The 16,480-nt window shown below is 45.0% G+C and overlaps 1 protein-coding gene across 1 annotated transcript; it reads left to right on the top strand.

Moving 5' to 3' along the window:
* Nucleotides 1-989: 989 nt before the first annotated feature.
* Nucleotides 990-16,034, top strand: TMEM233 (transmembrane protein 233). The gene is made up of 3 exons (XM_071571708.1): nt 990-1,473; nt 8,279-8,413; nt 14,245-16,034. The coding sequence occupies exons 1-3, from the start codon at nt 1,285-1,287 to the stop codon at nt 14,254-14,256; spliced, it is 336 nt and encodes a 111-aa protein (XP_071427809.1). The 5' UTR covers nt 990-1,284; the 3' UTR covers nt 14,257-16,034.
* The last annotated feature ends 446 nt before the right edge of the window (nt 16,035-16,480 follow it).

Below are 16,480 nucleotides of genomic sequence, written 5' to 3'. Positions count from 1 at the left end.
CTATGTTATATCTTGTAGGATGACATCCAGAAATGGGAAATGTGGCTCTGTTCGAGTCAAGTACAAAACTTCCAGAGAAAAAGTGTCTCATTCATAAAGCTCTAAGCACATCGTAGTACTTTTTGTAACTTTAATTACCGAAATGCTCTCAAGAGGAGCCAGACAGAGCAAAATCTCAACTTCAGCCTTCATCTGATCACAAGTCTCCATTTGGCTGAAGCTCCACACAGGTATGAAGATTTTTTCCTAGTGTCACATGGCAGAAACAGAGCCTGTTGCTTTCTGAGTGCAGGATGCCATACTTTTTCTCACCAACTTGAAAACCTCGAAGAAAGCAGATTTTTACTTGTTTTGTGGTTGTTTGGAATTTTTTCCCCAAACTTTAGGGTTTGGAAATAATATTCCTTTCTTTGCTCCTTCTTGTGCATCCCCCACAGCGTGTTTCACCCTACAGATGTTATGTTCAGTAAGAACTGAATCACTCGCTAAAAATTGGCCCATGATCCTTTAGGTTCCTTATTTTACGCTATTCTTCAATGCTTTTACTAAGTTTAACGAGTCGCTGGGGTGAGGAGATGGCAAATTCAGCCCAGATCCGAGAAAATCCCTTTGCAGGGTTTGCTGCCCTTGCTGACGCAGTTCAGACATTGACAATAAGAGTTTAAGCTCTTAAACTTCGGGGGGAGTTCTTAAACCTTCCCCACGGGTGTTGCAAACCGGGCTGAAGTCCTTTAACAGCAAGCGGTTAAAAAGTTCCAAAAAGTCCGGAGCAGCCACAGACTTCGCGCTGGGGATCCGCCGGGGCAGCCCCCGGGGCAGGGCAGGGCAGGGTAGGACAGAACAGGGGCAGCCCCCCGGGGCGGGGCAGGGCAGGGCGGGAGCAGCCCCCGGGGCAGGACAGGACATGCGCAGGCCCCAGGGCAGGGGCAGGAGCAGGGGCAGCCCCTCGAGGAAGGGCAGGGGCAGGGGAGGAAGAGCTCCCAGGGCAGGGTAGGGCAGGGGCAGGGCAGGAGCAGCCCCCAGGGCAGGGTAGGAGCAGCCCCTAGGGCAGGGCAGAGCAGGGCACGGCAGCCTCCGGGGCGCGGCGCTGGGATCCCTCGCCGGCTGTGTTTGGGGCTGGCGTTTTTGCGATCCCTGCCGTGCACTTGGCGGCGGATTGAAAGCTCCCGCGCCCCGCCCGGCCCGTCCCGTCCCGGGGCGGCTCCCTCGCTCGGCTCGGCTCGGCTCGGCTCGGTCCCGCCTGCCCCGCGCTGTGCGCGCCGCCCGCCCGCCGCTCGCAGCCCCATGTCCGCGCTCCCCGCCGGCGCCGACATCAAGCGGGCTCTGGACAACAGCCCCGAGACCAACATCGAGGATGAGCTGCCCGACGGGCCGCCGCAGCCGCGGCCAAAGAACTACCTGCTCCTCAGCATCCTCGCCTGCCTCTGTCCCGCCTATCCCGTCAATATTGTCGCCTTCGTGTTCGCCGTCATGGTGAGTAGTGCCCGGCCGGGGCTCGGGCTTGGCGCTGCCCTGGCCCCGGCGCTCCCGGCATGCGGGAAAGGGGCATCCAGCCGCCTTGGAACCGCTTGTCCCGGAGCCCGCGGGCAGCTGGATGAGGCAGCGGGACTTGGGAGCATCAGCAGGCACAGCCAGGGGTCCGCCGAGCTATCCCAGCAGCAGATGGGAACGTGGAGGGAAAGGCAGTTTCGAACAAGTTTTCGCTCTCGGGCTAAGTAAGGGAAGGAGGTTTATCTCAGTTCATGGGATTTGTTACACCAAATAACTTGCACGCTGGGTTGGACACAGTATCTATGTGTGAAAGTGGCAACTGGGGAACAGAAATCAGATTTGGTTTCTGGTTCGCCTAATCAAATATGATAGGAGCACATTTTTTTCAGTAAACAGGTTCTTCAATACTATTTACTGGAATAATACAACGATAAAGATTGTAGGTTGTTGGCAAAAGCCTTTATAAATTGAGTATCAAATACACTGAGAGAACAGCCTTATTCCAACAACCTGTAATTGATATGAATATTCCTTAATAATCCAGCAATCCCATTAACTTCAAAAGGATTGTTTGAACAAGAACCTCATTCTCTGAGTTAAAAGTTGCAGAGTCAGACCCAGAGTTTTCTAGTCATATGCACGATCAGTGTTATCAGTAATACTGCAATGTATTTCTGTTGTTTAGGAGCTGAAAAAGTTTAAAATATGTTGTGTATTTTCATCCTTTTCTCTGTCAGGCTGAAAAGGTAAGTAAAAGTGTAGTTGTTTCTTTTTGCAATTAAGTGTAAGAATAGTTTAACTATGTCTAAAATATCCTAAATCATACTCTTTTAAGACTAGTGTGATTGATCAGAAATCACATTGCTCAGGCTTGAAAATTACTTAAAGGAGCTATTCCAAACTTCTTCCCAAGACTTTTTGTGCAGTTCAGTATTAGCTGCCTTTTTTCTTTTTTTCCCTTCTGTGTTTGTTTTCTTTGTTGTTACCTTAACTATGCAATATGGTCTTTTTCTTGATTTGAGAAGATCTGGTTCTGCTGGTACCCAGCACCCTTTCTGTCTGTGGACATTGAGGGGTCTATATAAAGTAATGAGAGCTGATGATCTGGGGCTGTGAGCATCTGTTCGGTGTGACAGTGCTTTCACCAAGGCACTGGGGCTGCACAGAAGTTATCTGTCAAGGACAGAATTTGGCCTCTAAAGATTTTTGCACCCCATATGGAGAAACCTCCACCCACGGCCTAACTGAAGTTCATGCAGGCTTTTGGAGTCAGGCATCAGTAGCTGCCACCAGGCATCTGTAGGATCCAGGGTGGGAAGAGCACTTCCTGAATGCTAAACAGTCTGTGCAGGTCTCAGCTGCCCACTCCCTTTTGGGGCGAAACAAAAGCCAGACCAATAACCTGCACTGTGGGTGAAACCCTTCTGTTTCAGCAGCATTATGTTTCAACAGTATCTAAACCCTGTCCTTTCCCACAAAAATAACCCATCCAACTTCTCTTCTACAACCTGATCCTCCTGCCTTTCAGAGCTGCAACCTGTAACTGCTCCGTTATCCTCAGCTGCAGGTTCTACATTTCAGCCCATGCTGGGTTTATTTCCATTTCTGCTGGGATCTGCATCCTCCTTTCTCTTTCTCAGCTGGAGATGCTAAGGGTTAACACTGAGATACAAAGATGGGTTACTTTCTTTTCATACAGAGGATGCCTTATAGCCTGCAGAGCCTCCCTGAGGTGTTGTGTCAGAGATAAAGACCCATGGAAGTGGAGTCCTCCACAAATTTCCACTTCCTAGAATGGGTCTGAAGGGAAAGTCCCATTGGCTTATAGAGGGGCAGGGTTCAGCACCCTGTGTACCTGTGTCATGTCCTCCTTAACTGCTCTAAATTCAGACAGGGTTTTCACTCTAAAAGTAGACTCTGGGCTCTAACACACCCCAAAATAAATGACAGATTTGTCTTCAGTCTCTTCTGTCTCTTCTGCTGCCCCATTTACAACTCCAGCACTGGTTTCCTCACTTCTTTCTCACCTTTAGAGGCACAAACCTTACCGTGACAGATCTTACCTCCTTGACTGTATTTTTAGACTAAACCTTTCACAAGTTCTCCCTATTGTGATGATAACCTTTTCTTGTTCCTTACCTACCTGTTTCTCATGGCAGGAGTCAGAGGACAGCTGGCAGAATGGTCACCTAATGGCATCAGTGTGTTGCTGTATTGGCATTACAAGAGCCTCAAACGAGTCTCTGGTCACTGGGAGGTGTGAGGATTGCTCAGTATCTTTAGCAAATGGAGTTCTGTTTTCCCCAGGGTCCTGGCCAGGACTCTTGGCTGTAGAATCACTGCTCTCAGTGCTCTTCTGCAGTTCCAGTCAGATGCCATCAGTTGTGCTTCCAGCAGCTGTATTGCATTGCTGGACCATTAGTTGGCTCGCTCTGTCTCAGAAGTGCCTTGATCAGACTTACCCTGTTCTTTCTCACAGGCATCAGGGGCAGCAGTGTGGGGGCAGGTACCAAGTCAGGAGGCTTTTGTGACAGAAGACTTCTCTGCTGGCTAGGCAGGATGTCACTGAGCTGTTTGGCTCCTTTTCTGCAGTGTGTGTTGTCCCCTGTGCTGAGCCCAAAGAGAGCTCAGCTGGCAGTGACCTGGCAGTTGAGTCTGAGATATGGCTCACATGAACTGGCTGTGTCTGACTCGTAGCACCAGAGCTAGAGGGGGTCTGTGGGACAACTCTGAGGAATGAACTGGGAATTTCCAATACCAGCACTGAGGGCTGACAGTTGAACACATTTTCTTGGCCTTTCCCATGATGCCACCTTCAGTTGTCTTTATCCCAAAGATCTGTGTGTCAGACTAGTCATCTGATTCCATAGGGCCTTGGATTTGTAACAGCTTCAAAACAGTCTCCCAAAAGCTATTTCTCACTGATCTTTGCTCCTAACTCCCTCTTTATGTTGACACATTTTTGTTTAATCATTTACATGCTTCAAACAACATATGTGGTCAAGCTGCAACAATCTTGGCTCATCTGCCTCTAGTAGTAACAAGTTCTTTTTCTGCATTTTTTGCTGTTGAATTCAGATGCCTTGTCTGTATATGACTTTCCCTAAGCAGAGACAACAAATGAGAGGGTGATAGAAGTCATGGGGCAGCAAAGGATGGAACTTGCTTTCTGAGGGAGTCCCCTGTTCTAGTTGAGATCCTCGTGAGCCACGTACACTGTGTTGGCTTTGGTCAGCAGAGTGACCAGTGCCCCCGCAGTTAGTAAGTGTAGTTGCAAACTTTATTATGTATACATCTTTTTTTAAGTAGCTTGTAAGTAGCTGGACATCTAACACTGTATGGGACAGCCTGTACCTACTTCAGGAACAGTAAAAAACAGGGCTCAGCAGCTGGTTTTAGGCATTTTTGCATGGTCCTTCTCTTTGCAAACCGGTAAGTTTTTCATCTGCAAGAGCCTGCTGAGCAAACTCCCCTTTCATGTGCCCTGCCTGTTTTGTTTGCCAAACAGCAGAGCTCAAGCCTAGTCCTGAGTTGCTCCCCAAGTCCCCCCTGTTCTTTCCATTTCCCTGGAAGCTGCTCTTACAGTGAGGACTCACACTGAGTCAGCACGTCTCGCTCTTCCCTAGCTCTGAACCAGAGAGTGTCTCATTTCCAGGCACAACCAAATAAGGTTCACCCAGCCTGGCTTAGGGAGCCTCAAAAGTGTTGATCAGAGAACTTCAGTCTGGTCTGTCCAGACCTGTAAGAGATGGAGCAGTGATTTCTGAAGTAACTCAGTGTTCTTTCTGCTTGTGCAGTGCTCTGGGAATGTGGAACAGAAAACACACATAAATAGGGATTAGTAGTTTATAGCTAATTCAGCAAATTTCTGTTCACATGAGGTTAAGTTGCTTTATTGTTGAACTGAGAATATATTTTATAAATAGATGTGTGTGAACCTGGTGAAGTCACTGAGATTACTCAAGTAAATAAACAGCTGCAGAACTGTGGCTTTAATTTAGTTTGTGACCTCATAGTGAGCGAGGTAGCAGAAACCTGAGAAATCAGGTGGTAGTAGGTTGGAAAGGGATGAAATTTGTTTTAAAAGTTGGGCAGACCAAATGTCTCATACAGATACTGTATGCTCAGGATATTGTCCAGACCCTGGAAATAAACAGATGTAACATTTAAGGCTTTAGCAGTTAATGTTATCTATGGCTAACATTGAAAACTGGTAGCTTGACCAGGAGCCCTTTGAAGCAGATGAATTTCAAAACTAAATTAAAATTAATTTCAAAAAGAAATTCAAATGAATTTCAAAAAGCTTTGTGTCAGACCCCAACCACTCCCTCAAACCTCTTACTTTTGCTTGAATGCTAAGTTATTTAATATAATTTAAACCTTTTCATAAAGGATCTTTTGTCTCCTTCCTGTCTCTCCCAAATTCTATTCTTTATTGTTAATGCTGTTTTGCTCCTCTTCATCATGGATTTGTATTAAAATGCCATTATTTATTAAAGTTTGCATAGTGAATTATTTATGCAGTACCTGCAGAAATCACATGGACATTTTCCAGACTTCCTAAATACATTAGTAAGATGGCACAGAACTGCAGGCTGGTGCTGTCATGCCTTGCTTACAACTCTGTCTCGGTGGGGAGGGCACATGTCTGGAGAGCTGAGTTGGGGGGTTTGCAGGACTGTGCTGAAGGTGCCTCACAAAGGGAGTCACAGTCATGGGTGGTGGCAGAGGCAGGAGGAGCTCAGACTGCTCAAGACCAAGCCAAGCCATGTTTCTCCTCATATTCTTTTTAATGAGCTTCCCAACTGTACTTTGATAAAACCTAAGAAAGCTCTTCTGCTGCTGACAGGACGCTGGAGACAGTGGAGTGGCTCAGGTGGGAGGACTGTGCCAGTGCCCTCTGGAACAGGAGGCTGTGCTGGTGGAGAATCAGAAGTGACACTGTCCCATTTGACTGTATTCTTGTGCCCACCTCTCATTTCCATCTCGTCCCTTTTCCCCCATTCCATCCCTTCCATCTCCTCGTCAACCTCAACAAAATTTGACAGCAGAGCAGAGGTATTAGTGATATTCTTTAGGGACATAAAAGAGAGAAATATTTAGGCATGTAGGCTTCTGGGAAGAAAAGAAATGTATCAGTGCTCTCTTTAAGGACGAGAGTGCATCAGCATCTCAGCCTTTCTTAGACACCAGAGAATAAGGAGCTGCACTTATCCTTGAGATGCAATTCTAAGAACACAGGTTTCATTGCCCTGGGACTGCCTTGGCAGGCCTGGCCTTACTGCAGAGCTGACACCGAGAATGCATCTCAGCCCATTAACTGTGTGCTCACTAATCGACAGAACACACAGATAATGTGCCTAATTATTATTCTGCTTGGGAGAAATGGCTCTGCAACAATGCTTGGTATCCTCTGAATCCCTTTCCTGCCCTCCACAGTCTCAGATCTTCACTCAAATGAACTGTCCTTCTGTCTTTGCTACAAAAGGTGATTTATAACAGAAGCCCTCTCATCGTAGCCCTTGGTGATACTTGTGCAGTCATTTCCTAAAGACAACCTGAATTCTTGAGTCCACAGAAAAGTTCATTTGATCAGGTCCTCCTATTTCTCCTCACACAATTCCTATTTCTGGGATAGTTCCTGGAATACATAAGCAATACTAAAGAACACGTTATGACTGACCTGATTCCCCGTGGGAGGATAATGAGACAGTGCAATAGAACACTTTGGTAAAGAAATCTGGACTCAGTCTTATGGTTTAGGAACTCAAACTCTCATGATTTTACAAAATAATTCTTAGGAATAATGCTCTTTTTAATGCTTTGATAGCATCTCATTCTTGGGGAAAAAACTGGCTACAAACTATGTTAGACTCATACACCAGAACACTTCAGTGTCCTTCGCTGAATCTCTTCTTTTAAAAATGGTTTGCTTAAACCAAAAATTAATTCAGAAAATCCTACAGTCTGTCTCACAAAAGACCAGAAGGTCAGAGTGGTCCTATCACACTTTGCAATCTGTGCATGTAATGAATATAAAGCATTTGCTGTCATGGGTGTAGAGAGAGAGAAACTCAAGTCTTGAGATAATATCAGTATGTCTGATGCATAACTCAGGATGGATATGAAAATAATTATCAGAGTCTTTCAGGAATGCAAAGGGACAGAATTTCTGTCCCACTCAGGTCTTTTGTTCAGATGATCTGTATTTCTTTGGTTTGTATTCTTCCCACCACTTGCAAATCACCTATTTATTTCTCACACTTTCTTTTGGTAAGTAAAACACTAGAAAAAAAGGAAATTAATACTTTTTTTTAAGTTTTACTGAGGCTTTCTCTAAAAATGCAGTCTATTTATGCTCTTTTTTATGCTTATGGTCCTGTGAAGCATAAAAGTTTGTTTCACTGTGAGTCAAGTGGCCAACTAACAGTTCACATATTCTACAAAAGTATTTCTAGGGGTAAAAGCCATTGGTTTATAGAGGTGGGTGAGTTATTGTTGATTTGACAGCTTTCATCTGGTGTGCATCATATGAACACAGCCTCACCACTGCAAAAAAGAGCTGTATTTGCAGTTAAATGTACTGAATATGAGTGGAACAGAAAACTGGACTCTGCTCACCTTGGCAGTGGACATTTATTTTCCCAAAGCAAATTACCATGTTCTGTTCTCCTTCCTACAGTCCCAGTGTGCAGACTCTGTGTCAGTTCAGAGCAGTCCCATCAACTTGCCTGCAGATCTCTGATTCTTTCTAAAAGGTTGTAAGCTCCCTGTTTGTTCCCTGCAGGCTTTGAACAGCTACAACCAAGGGGACATAGAAGGCTCCAAGAGGCTGGGCCGCAACGCGCTCTGGGTCGCCGTCGCCTCCATCATCATCGGCCTCGTCATCATCGGCATCTACTGCGTGGTGCATTTCACAACGGTGAGACAGCGCTGGGGGCACTGCCTGGGCTTGGGCTGCACAGGAACACACCAAACATTGGCACAACTTCCTGGCTTTATCTGTTTAAGGATGCATGCAAGTTTTCCAAAAGAATGATTTTTACCTATTTTGTATGTATGTATGGCCAAACTTCGCGAACGAAGATTTGGGAAGGGCTCTCTCTCCCCACGTGGGTGAGCCCTTCCAGCCTGCGCAGTGGGTTGTTCAGGTGAGGCTCAGCGTGCACAGAACTGGCCCCACTGTTTAAGTCCTGAGGTCCATTTGCCACGGCCGAGCGAGCTTGGACAGTGACAGTGAAGTCCCCGGGACTGTCACAGCACCCGGTACTAACAGGGCCTGACCCTGCTGAGCATCTGAGATCTGATGGGATGGGATGGCAGAGAGGCTTTAACTGCCAGGGGACGGTCCCACTGAGACTCGGACTCAGGACCTTGGGATTCAGAGTCCAGAGTGCTCTCCGTTACACCATGGGACCACCCCCTTTACCTATTTTACAGTTTAGGAAATTCTCTTGTCTTTACCTTAAACACAAACGAGCAGTGGATTTTCTGGAAGCTCTTGCAGCTCCAATAGGTTTTTCCAGTTCTGGCCAGTGGCTTTTTGATTTTTTTGCTTCTCATTTTCACCATCTTCAAGTCCAGAGATCCTTAGATTGCAGGTAATTGAGTCCCCAGGTGCTAATTTTCAGTCTCACCATCTGGTCAACTTATCTTTTAACTTTGTAAGAAGATGAGAGTCAATTACTCTTTTACTGTTTGTCAGTAAAACAGGTGACCACAGGTGTAATTCTGACTTGGCGCTCTCTGGTGTAAAGCCATTCCCTCTCTGTGCTGTGTTATTGTCCTAATGGATTATAAGATTACTTGGAAAAGAGGACAAAATGAGGGTATTGATCCCCTTTCTTAAGGCTGTGCAACAATATGTTCTTTTCTCTGTAGTACTGTGCACTTCCCATTAAAACAACCAATTTAAATGAATTTATTCTTGGCTGTTTTGACTGAAGAGCCTTTAAGTGCACTGCACAAACTTATGCATAAACTATAAACAGAGATCATCCCATCCACCACTGAAATGCAGACATGGGGAGTGGGATGGAGTAGCTGGTTATACATCTACCACAATTTCATAAGAAATTTGAATGCACCACATTGAACTACAGGGAACTTAGTGGAGAGGGACTCCAGTTCTGGAGGATGTTACTAGATGGTGCCACAGAATCTGGAGCTTCCTGTATATTCATTAATTTCCTATGCATTTTGCAAGCATGAGTCTCTCTCTGGTTCAGCTTGTGCTCAGTTTGTTCAGCCCTCACACATTTAAAATCATGTCCCTTCAGGCAGGGGCTGCCAAGTTTTGTAACTGACAGCAGCAGGAAATTCCTCTGTTGGCCTCTGCCACCTTACTCATCATTTCTCAGGCAGAGAGAGCAGCTCAACATTTTTCTCAAAGGAGGAGGAGAGAAGGGCAGCACGAGAAGGTGCCTGGGAACCCTCAGCACACTGCTGGGGTAATAATTTCTGTGTATGGTTTCCAGAGATGTCTCTTGGCCAAATGGTACCTTGAGTTCTGTGAGGGCTCAGGGGTTACTGGATCCACCCTGTTCTCTGGCTTTCCAGTGTCTTTCCTGCTCCCTTCTCCCTCTCACTTCTCACCCTCCAAAAAACCTTTGTTTCTAAGAAAGTATTTGATGGGAATAACAATCTTTTGATGTGAAAATGAGTGAGCAGGAGCACCCAACTGGTCTTTCCACTCTCTTTGCCTACCTGAGTCCCCTTTGTTGCCTTACTTTTGGACTTGTATATTTTAAACTAAATTTCTTTTTGACATGCCACTGGTGTGAATGGATTGCACTCCATGCAGTTATGTCACATCCATTTGTACCTTTGATTATTCACTAACAGCCTCTTTGCCTCTGCTAAAGTGATTGTAAATTAATTTTATGCTAACTTTAACATATGTTTCAGTATTAATAAGATAGCACAAAGTAGCCTTAATACCAAATGACAGATTTATTTGATTACCATTAAGCACATTCAGCTGGCTCTGAGGTCGCCTCCAAAACAACTCCACATGTCTCAGCCAGGAAAAAACCTTCGAGTCAGTGGTGTTGAGGTTAGAAATGGTGGAAGATGCAGAGGAAGAAAGCGCAGAAAATTCCTGCATTGAACAGTGACATTATACCTCAAATGTACCCCAAATAACACCTGGTAGGCTTGAGAAGAGGAAGACCCTGAATTTCACTTTTCAGAAAATCCCTACCTCTGAGCACCCTTGCATGTCTTCTTTGGCTATTTCAGTCCCACAGCAATGGCAGCACAGGAATAAGAGCAGTGGACAGCTAAGTCTGCATGGAAGAAGCAGCCTTGACCTTTCATTTTGAAGCTTTATGTGGTGCTAAATCAGCCTGGGGCTTCTGCTGCCTTGGAGAGACTTGTTGGTCTTGATCACTGGCATTTTATCTTTAGCAAAGATGTATTAAGATATATAGTGAGATATATATCCTGGAACAGGGCCCATCCAACATTTGGGAACCATCAACTTTCTGTAGTCATGACCCTGAATGTAGGGAAGGGGAAGCCTCCATTTGCATCACCAGAATTAACAGGCCAGCAATAAAACTTGTCTGTCTTGATCGGTGTAAACTGGTGTGTTCCTCATTGTGCTGAGGAATCTCTGAGAGCAAAGCTGTGCTCTGCCAAATCAGGGCTGTCCCTTGCTCCACACTAGGCCAAATTTATTCTTACTCCCTTCTCCATACACTTTAACTCCTCCTGTCAGCTCTCCTGTGCTCCTGCCTTGCCAGTCCAGAATGCTGACTTACATTTCCACTGCTTGCTCAGATGGAACTGAAGCCAATATTTGTGTCCCCAGAGTCTGGCCCTGCATATGTGCCATGGGCATGTTGTCCATCAACAGCTGCAGTGAGAAAAGGGACATATTTGCCTTCCATAAGGAGGCATCAGTGTGAAGGGAAACAGAGCAGTGTGTGCCACAGTCTGGGTGGCCTTGGAGTGGAGAGTGAATGGTGAGACAGCTGATGGCAAGGGACAGGCTGGGAGCCACATCCTGAGTCCTGCCCCAGGTTCTGGTGTCCTTGTCTTAGGAAAGATGTGGAATGCACACACATACACAAAAAAAAAAAAAAAGAGAGAGAGAGAGAGAGAAGGGCAGTCCCTTCGGGCATTTGTGACATGTCACTGTCAGAGATGTGATGCTGCAAAGGTTTGCTCCAACCCACTGCCACTGTTCTCATGCTACTTCATAAAGCCTGTTAGCAACCTTTCCACTGACTTGGGTGGTCTTGGAGTCAGCCTTCCTGTCTCTAAGTATTTTGTTCAGCAAAAGGTAATAATTTTGTCAGTCAGTGATGGCTGTCAAGTCATTCACAATCTGTGTTTTCAAAGCAGTCTTGAAATTTTGTTTGGGTTTTGATGACACACAACAGAAGGTGCCTTTGGATTTCTTGAGTTCCACTGGCAGGGTTTAGGAAAACATAATCCTGGGCTGGATCCTCCCTTATGTGAGTGAAGGAGACCCCAAGTATCCCAAACCCTTTTCTTAACTGGATTTCACCATTCACATACTTCATGCTGCCATGGGAATCCTTATCCCATTCCTGGGTTTGCTGCATGGCCTGTGAGCAGTCTGGAACATTAATCAGCTTCTCACAGAAGATTTTTAGACTCACTTTTAGGCTGTCTCTAATGTCTGAGTGACACTTCACAGTGTACACTTTACTGCTGTTCAGGGTAGAACTAGAGCTCACATGAGTTTTGCCACCCAGTTGACCCACAAGGCACGTCACATAAAGAGATAAATGTCTCCTGTGCACCTCTCTAGTGGTTCTCTGCAAACAGGAGTGAGTCAATTAGAAATGTGAAGAACAAAAGGTGTTAGAGTGAAGTAAAGACTCAGGTGTTCTGTAGAGCTCTGACTGACACAGAGACCGTGTTGGTCTGAGGAAGGGGAGCCAAAGCACTGAAGGATGGAATGCAAGGAACTCCTGCCAATGGACCAGTGTGTGAGGGTTTTCTAATTCACATCAGGTGCTCAATGTCTTTGTTTATCTTGAACCCAGGGCCACAGGCAGGGTAGAGCTTTCTTCTGGTAATAACTTATGTGAGAAGGGTACTCATGTTTGATGAGTTCAGAATTTTATGCAAACCATTATGATATTTTGATGCTTTCGTAGAGTAGCCTGAACTTCTGACCCCTTCTTTAATCTCACTTGATCTAGAACTTCACCTCAGGGAAATCACAGGAATACCACCTGTCAGCATGGCTTTGAAGGAAGGCAGAGACAGCCAGGCTGTGTGGAAAGCACCAGCTCCTGCTGGTTCATAACCAGAAGGGTCTGAAATCAAACACATGTGCAGTAATGCAGAACTGGTAATTCTGGGCTGAAGGAAAAGGAGTGAGGGTTTAGAGTGGGCACCAGTAACAGTTGTGTACACACAGTATAACACACTTTTCTTAGCAAGTTATTAATACTTCAGGAGGAAATTATTAATACTTTCAGGAGGAAAAAGTATGCAACATTATTTTTCAGTTCTCTGCTCTCCCCTTCCTGAGGCTCTCAGAAGCCTTTGCAGCCTTTTCACTGCGTATCTGTCTGTCAGAGACAGAATAAACTGAGGGCCAGCACAAGGACAGGAATTACAGGAATTACACAGCCAATCTCCTGATCTTTACATTACAATTCTGTCCTCTGTACCTTACCATAAAAAAAAAAAACAAGTCCAGGAAGACAACTTGCCTTGTGCTGCAGGGATTGATCTGCCAGTAACTGAAGAGCTTGAAGTCTGAAGTCAGGGCATTCCTTTTCCTTTGCCCACATTAATTCTTGGTGTCCACCCAGCCAGTGAGCTTATACTGCTGTTTTTTCATTGGTAAGGACACTCACTGATTATCTCTTTGATCCCTACCTCAATTTACTGGATTTGTGAAAAGTAAGAGCTTAAAATCCTCTGTCTGTCTATGAAGGAGTTCAGTCAGCTCAGAGGCTGAGCCGTGGCAGACACTGCAGATGCACCAAGGGCTGTGATACCACATTAGAAATCCTGGTCCAGCTGTGCATGGAGCAAATGTTCCCACAACAGCTCCTGCTCACTGCAGTGCTGAGGAGCGTCCAGGAGACAATCAGCAAAGGAATGAATACTGTCTGCAGGATATATTTATTGTGCAGAGCCTCACGTCCTAGATCCCTCTTAATGAAATGCTAAATGTGGCTGCTTGATGGAGGAGATATCTGAGACTCCAGCAGAGAGCTCAGAATCCAGGGACAAGCCAGTGAGGGCAGTACATCCATGGGGAATATCTGAGACCTTCCACCTAAACAAGAATGTGAGGGAACTTTTCAGCTCCTCCCTCTCCTACTGCAGATGCACAAGAGAGGTTACCCAGCTTAAAACATCTGTCACATTTGCTGTCGTATTTACCGAGTCCTCTGCTATGGCAGTGTTGTCCTTGCCTGTTTTATGTCCCACTCCAAGAAGCACAGATGCTCTTGACCTCATGAAAATTTCAAATAAGAGCCCATTTCCTGGCAGTGAAAGGTCCTAACTTGCATTGATTCAGGTAACCCAGTTTAAAAATTCAGTTCAGACTGACAGATTACCAATACCATTAGAAACTCAGCTCTTTGATTCAAACCTGTATTGAGCTGCTAATCTAGAGGGATGTTAAGAGAACAAGTACCACTAATTTGGCATAATGTATCCATTAGGTCTGTAGAATTAATAATTTAAACTCACAGGGCAACCTCTCTGTCTTTTCCTCCTTTAAACATACATATTTCTGTGTCCTTGCAGCATGTTTTCTGAAGACCTGGACTGCACTTGGAGGATATCAACATGTAAACCTTGGGAGGGGGAAAAAGAAGAAGAGGTGGAAACCATTCCAGACTGTTAGCTTTGACCTTACAAGTCTGCAGAGGATGTTGCTGGGAATGAACTGCTAGTCCAGTTAGTTAATCAGCATGGCGTGACCAGGTTGTCAAAACTATTTATTTATAAGAAATCTCAGTATAAAGCAGCATTTTCTCTTTCACCCTAATGTGTAATGAGATCTTGCCCTAAAAATAATCCCTTTTCTTTCTCCTTTCTGTGGATTGTATGCTGGATCCATGATGTTCCCTGGCTGACCTCAGCCATACAAAGCAACACGTCTAGACTCTCTGTAGTGCACAATGTAAGATCTGATGCACAGCCCACTGAAGCTACTCCTGTTACCTCTGATGGGGTTTGAATCAGGCCACTAAGGATTTTTTTATTACTTTAAAATAGTCTCAACACAATTGTAACCATGGGTTTGTGGTTTTATCCTGCTATGAGATTTTCTAATGCCGTGGGTGTACTCTGACTCAGCAGCTGCTTTCTTCTGTCATCCTCAGTTTTAGATCTTTGCCTTGGATTTTTAACCACCTGGGACCGATTTCAATCACTTGATTATTAAGAGAAACTCTTCTTCCATAGCATCCATATTTTTCTTAATGATTTATTTTTGTTTTGTTGTCTTACATTGTTGTACTCCCTTGCCTTTGCTCCAGTCCTGCACTGAAGTTGCACTGATCATATTTTCCACTTGGAACTTCATGTATGTAAAAAGCTCCTATTTTTTTTATCTGACAAAATATCTTTTTAAATAGATGTTCTTCTTCATCCCTTTGTTATTGTTCCTCTGGCAAGTCACATTGTTTCTTTGTGTTCTGCTTTATTCATGTCCTTTTTTGTTTAGCTCATCCTTCCATCTTGCTGTGACTGCTCCATAGACCCCTGCAGCTGGAGATGGGCAGACTTTGCACCCTTCCCTAGTTCCAAACACTTTCTGATCCCAAGATACTTCTCAGTGAGCAGCCTCAGGTTCCAGAATTGATGGCCTCTAAATTACTGCAGTTTCTTGATACATTATGAAAATTAAGCATGGGACAGCTGTTTTCATTAGCTGAAAACTTTCATAGAGTACCTTTGGTTTGTCACACAAATATTCAGTATTGAAGGAGTATTAAGACATGGCTGCACCTTCAGTGCTTGTTGCTCTGGTTCCTTGGTTGTTATACCTTCAAGCAAGTCGTGCCAACTCACACTCCCTGTCTTTGCACTAACATCAGTCTGGACTGACTTCCCAGAACCATGGGGAGTTCTGCAGGTGAGAGAAGAATCATCTGACAGGAGTACAACTTCCTATTTAAAAAAAAAAATCCCCCAGAAACCTTTACCTGTTACAGTATATGCCTGGAAGTAGCATGTATTTTCTGTGCCTTGATATTATATTTTCAATGTGCTTTTTCGCTTTTCTTCCTGCCAAATTCTGTTTTTCATTGAAGTCAGTGAAGCATCACTATCCTGAGTTACTGCAGCAGAAAAAACTTCCAGAACACTGGTGAAGTCAATCGATTTACTCAGCATTGACACTGACCCAATTTGTCCACGTGGGAATCTTGCCACTGATTTTGATGATCCCAAGAATTGGATGTTCTGTGAACTCCTTTTTGGTTTTTGAATGGTCTGGTATGTCTTGTGGGACTTTTAGTAGCTTGCCTTATTATCAGATATGATAGAAATGTCATTGACAAGTGGAATAAAATTACTTTTAATTCATATCCAGTCTGGTATGTGGGGAGTGTTGTTCCTGAGCTTGGTTGCCTCTTCTGTTTGAAAGAGTAATGTCCTTTTTTTCTAACCCCTTGGACAGTTTCAGGATAAAGTGAAAGGAGGAAGATTCCTGGCCCACATGATCCCACACAGCCAGGCTGCCACAGCTAAATACATTCAGGACTTGCCAGAGCTCAGGTAATGCTCAAATATCATCAGCAAGGTGAGCTCTTTGCTTGATTTTCAAAATAGCGTCCAGAAAGAGTGTTGAGGCCTTTTCAGAATCACAGAATCATAGAATGGATTGGGTTGGAAAAGACCTCCGAGATCATCAAGTCCAACCCTTGGTCCAACTCCAGTCCCTTTACCAGATCATGGCACTCAGTGCCACGGCCAGTCTCAGGTTAAAAACCTCCAGGGATGGGGAATCCACCCCCTCTCTGGGCAGCCCATT

The sequence above is a fragment of the Pithys albifrons genome, chromosome 17 (assembly GCF_047495875.1).
Source record: "Pithys albifrons albifrons isolate INPA30051 chromosome 17, PitAlb_v1, whole genome shotgun sequence".
NCBI lineage: Eukaryota > Metazoa > Chordata > Aves > Passeriformes > Thamnophilidae > Pithys > Pithys albifrons.
This window is presented reverse-complemented; position numbering and strand designations above follow the sequence as displayed.

Bases quoted from the DNA above. Each gene is read 5' to 3' on its own strand.
- TMEM233 (XM_071571708.1), top strand. From the start codon at position 1,285: ATGTCCGCGCTCCCCGCCGGCGCCGACATCAAGCGGGCTCTGGACAAC. The intron at 1,474-8,278 runs GTGAGTAGTGCC...TGTTCCCTGCAG, and splicing joins CCTTCGTGTTCGCCGTCATG to GCTTTGAACAGCTACAACCA.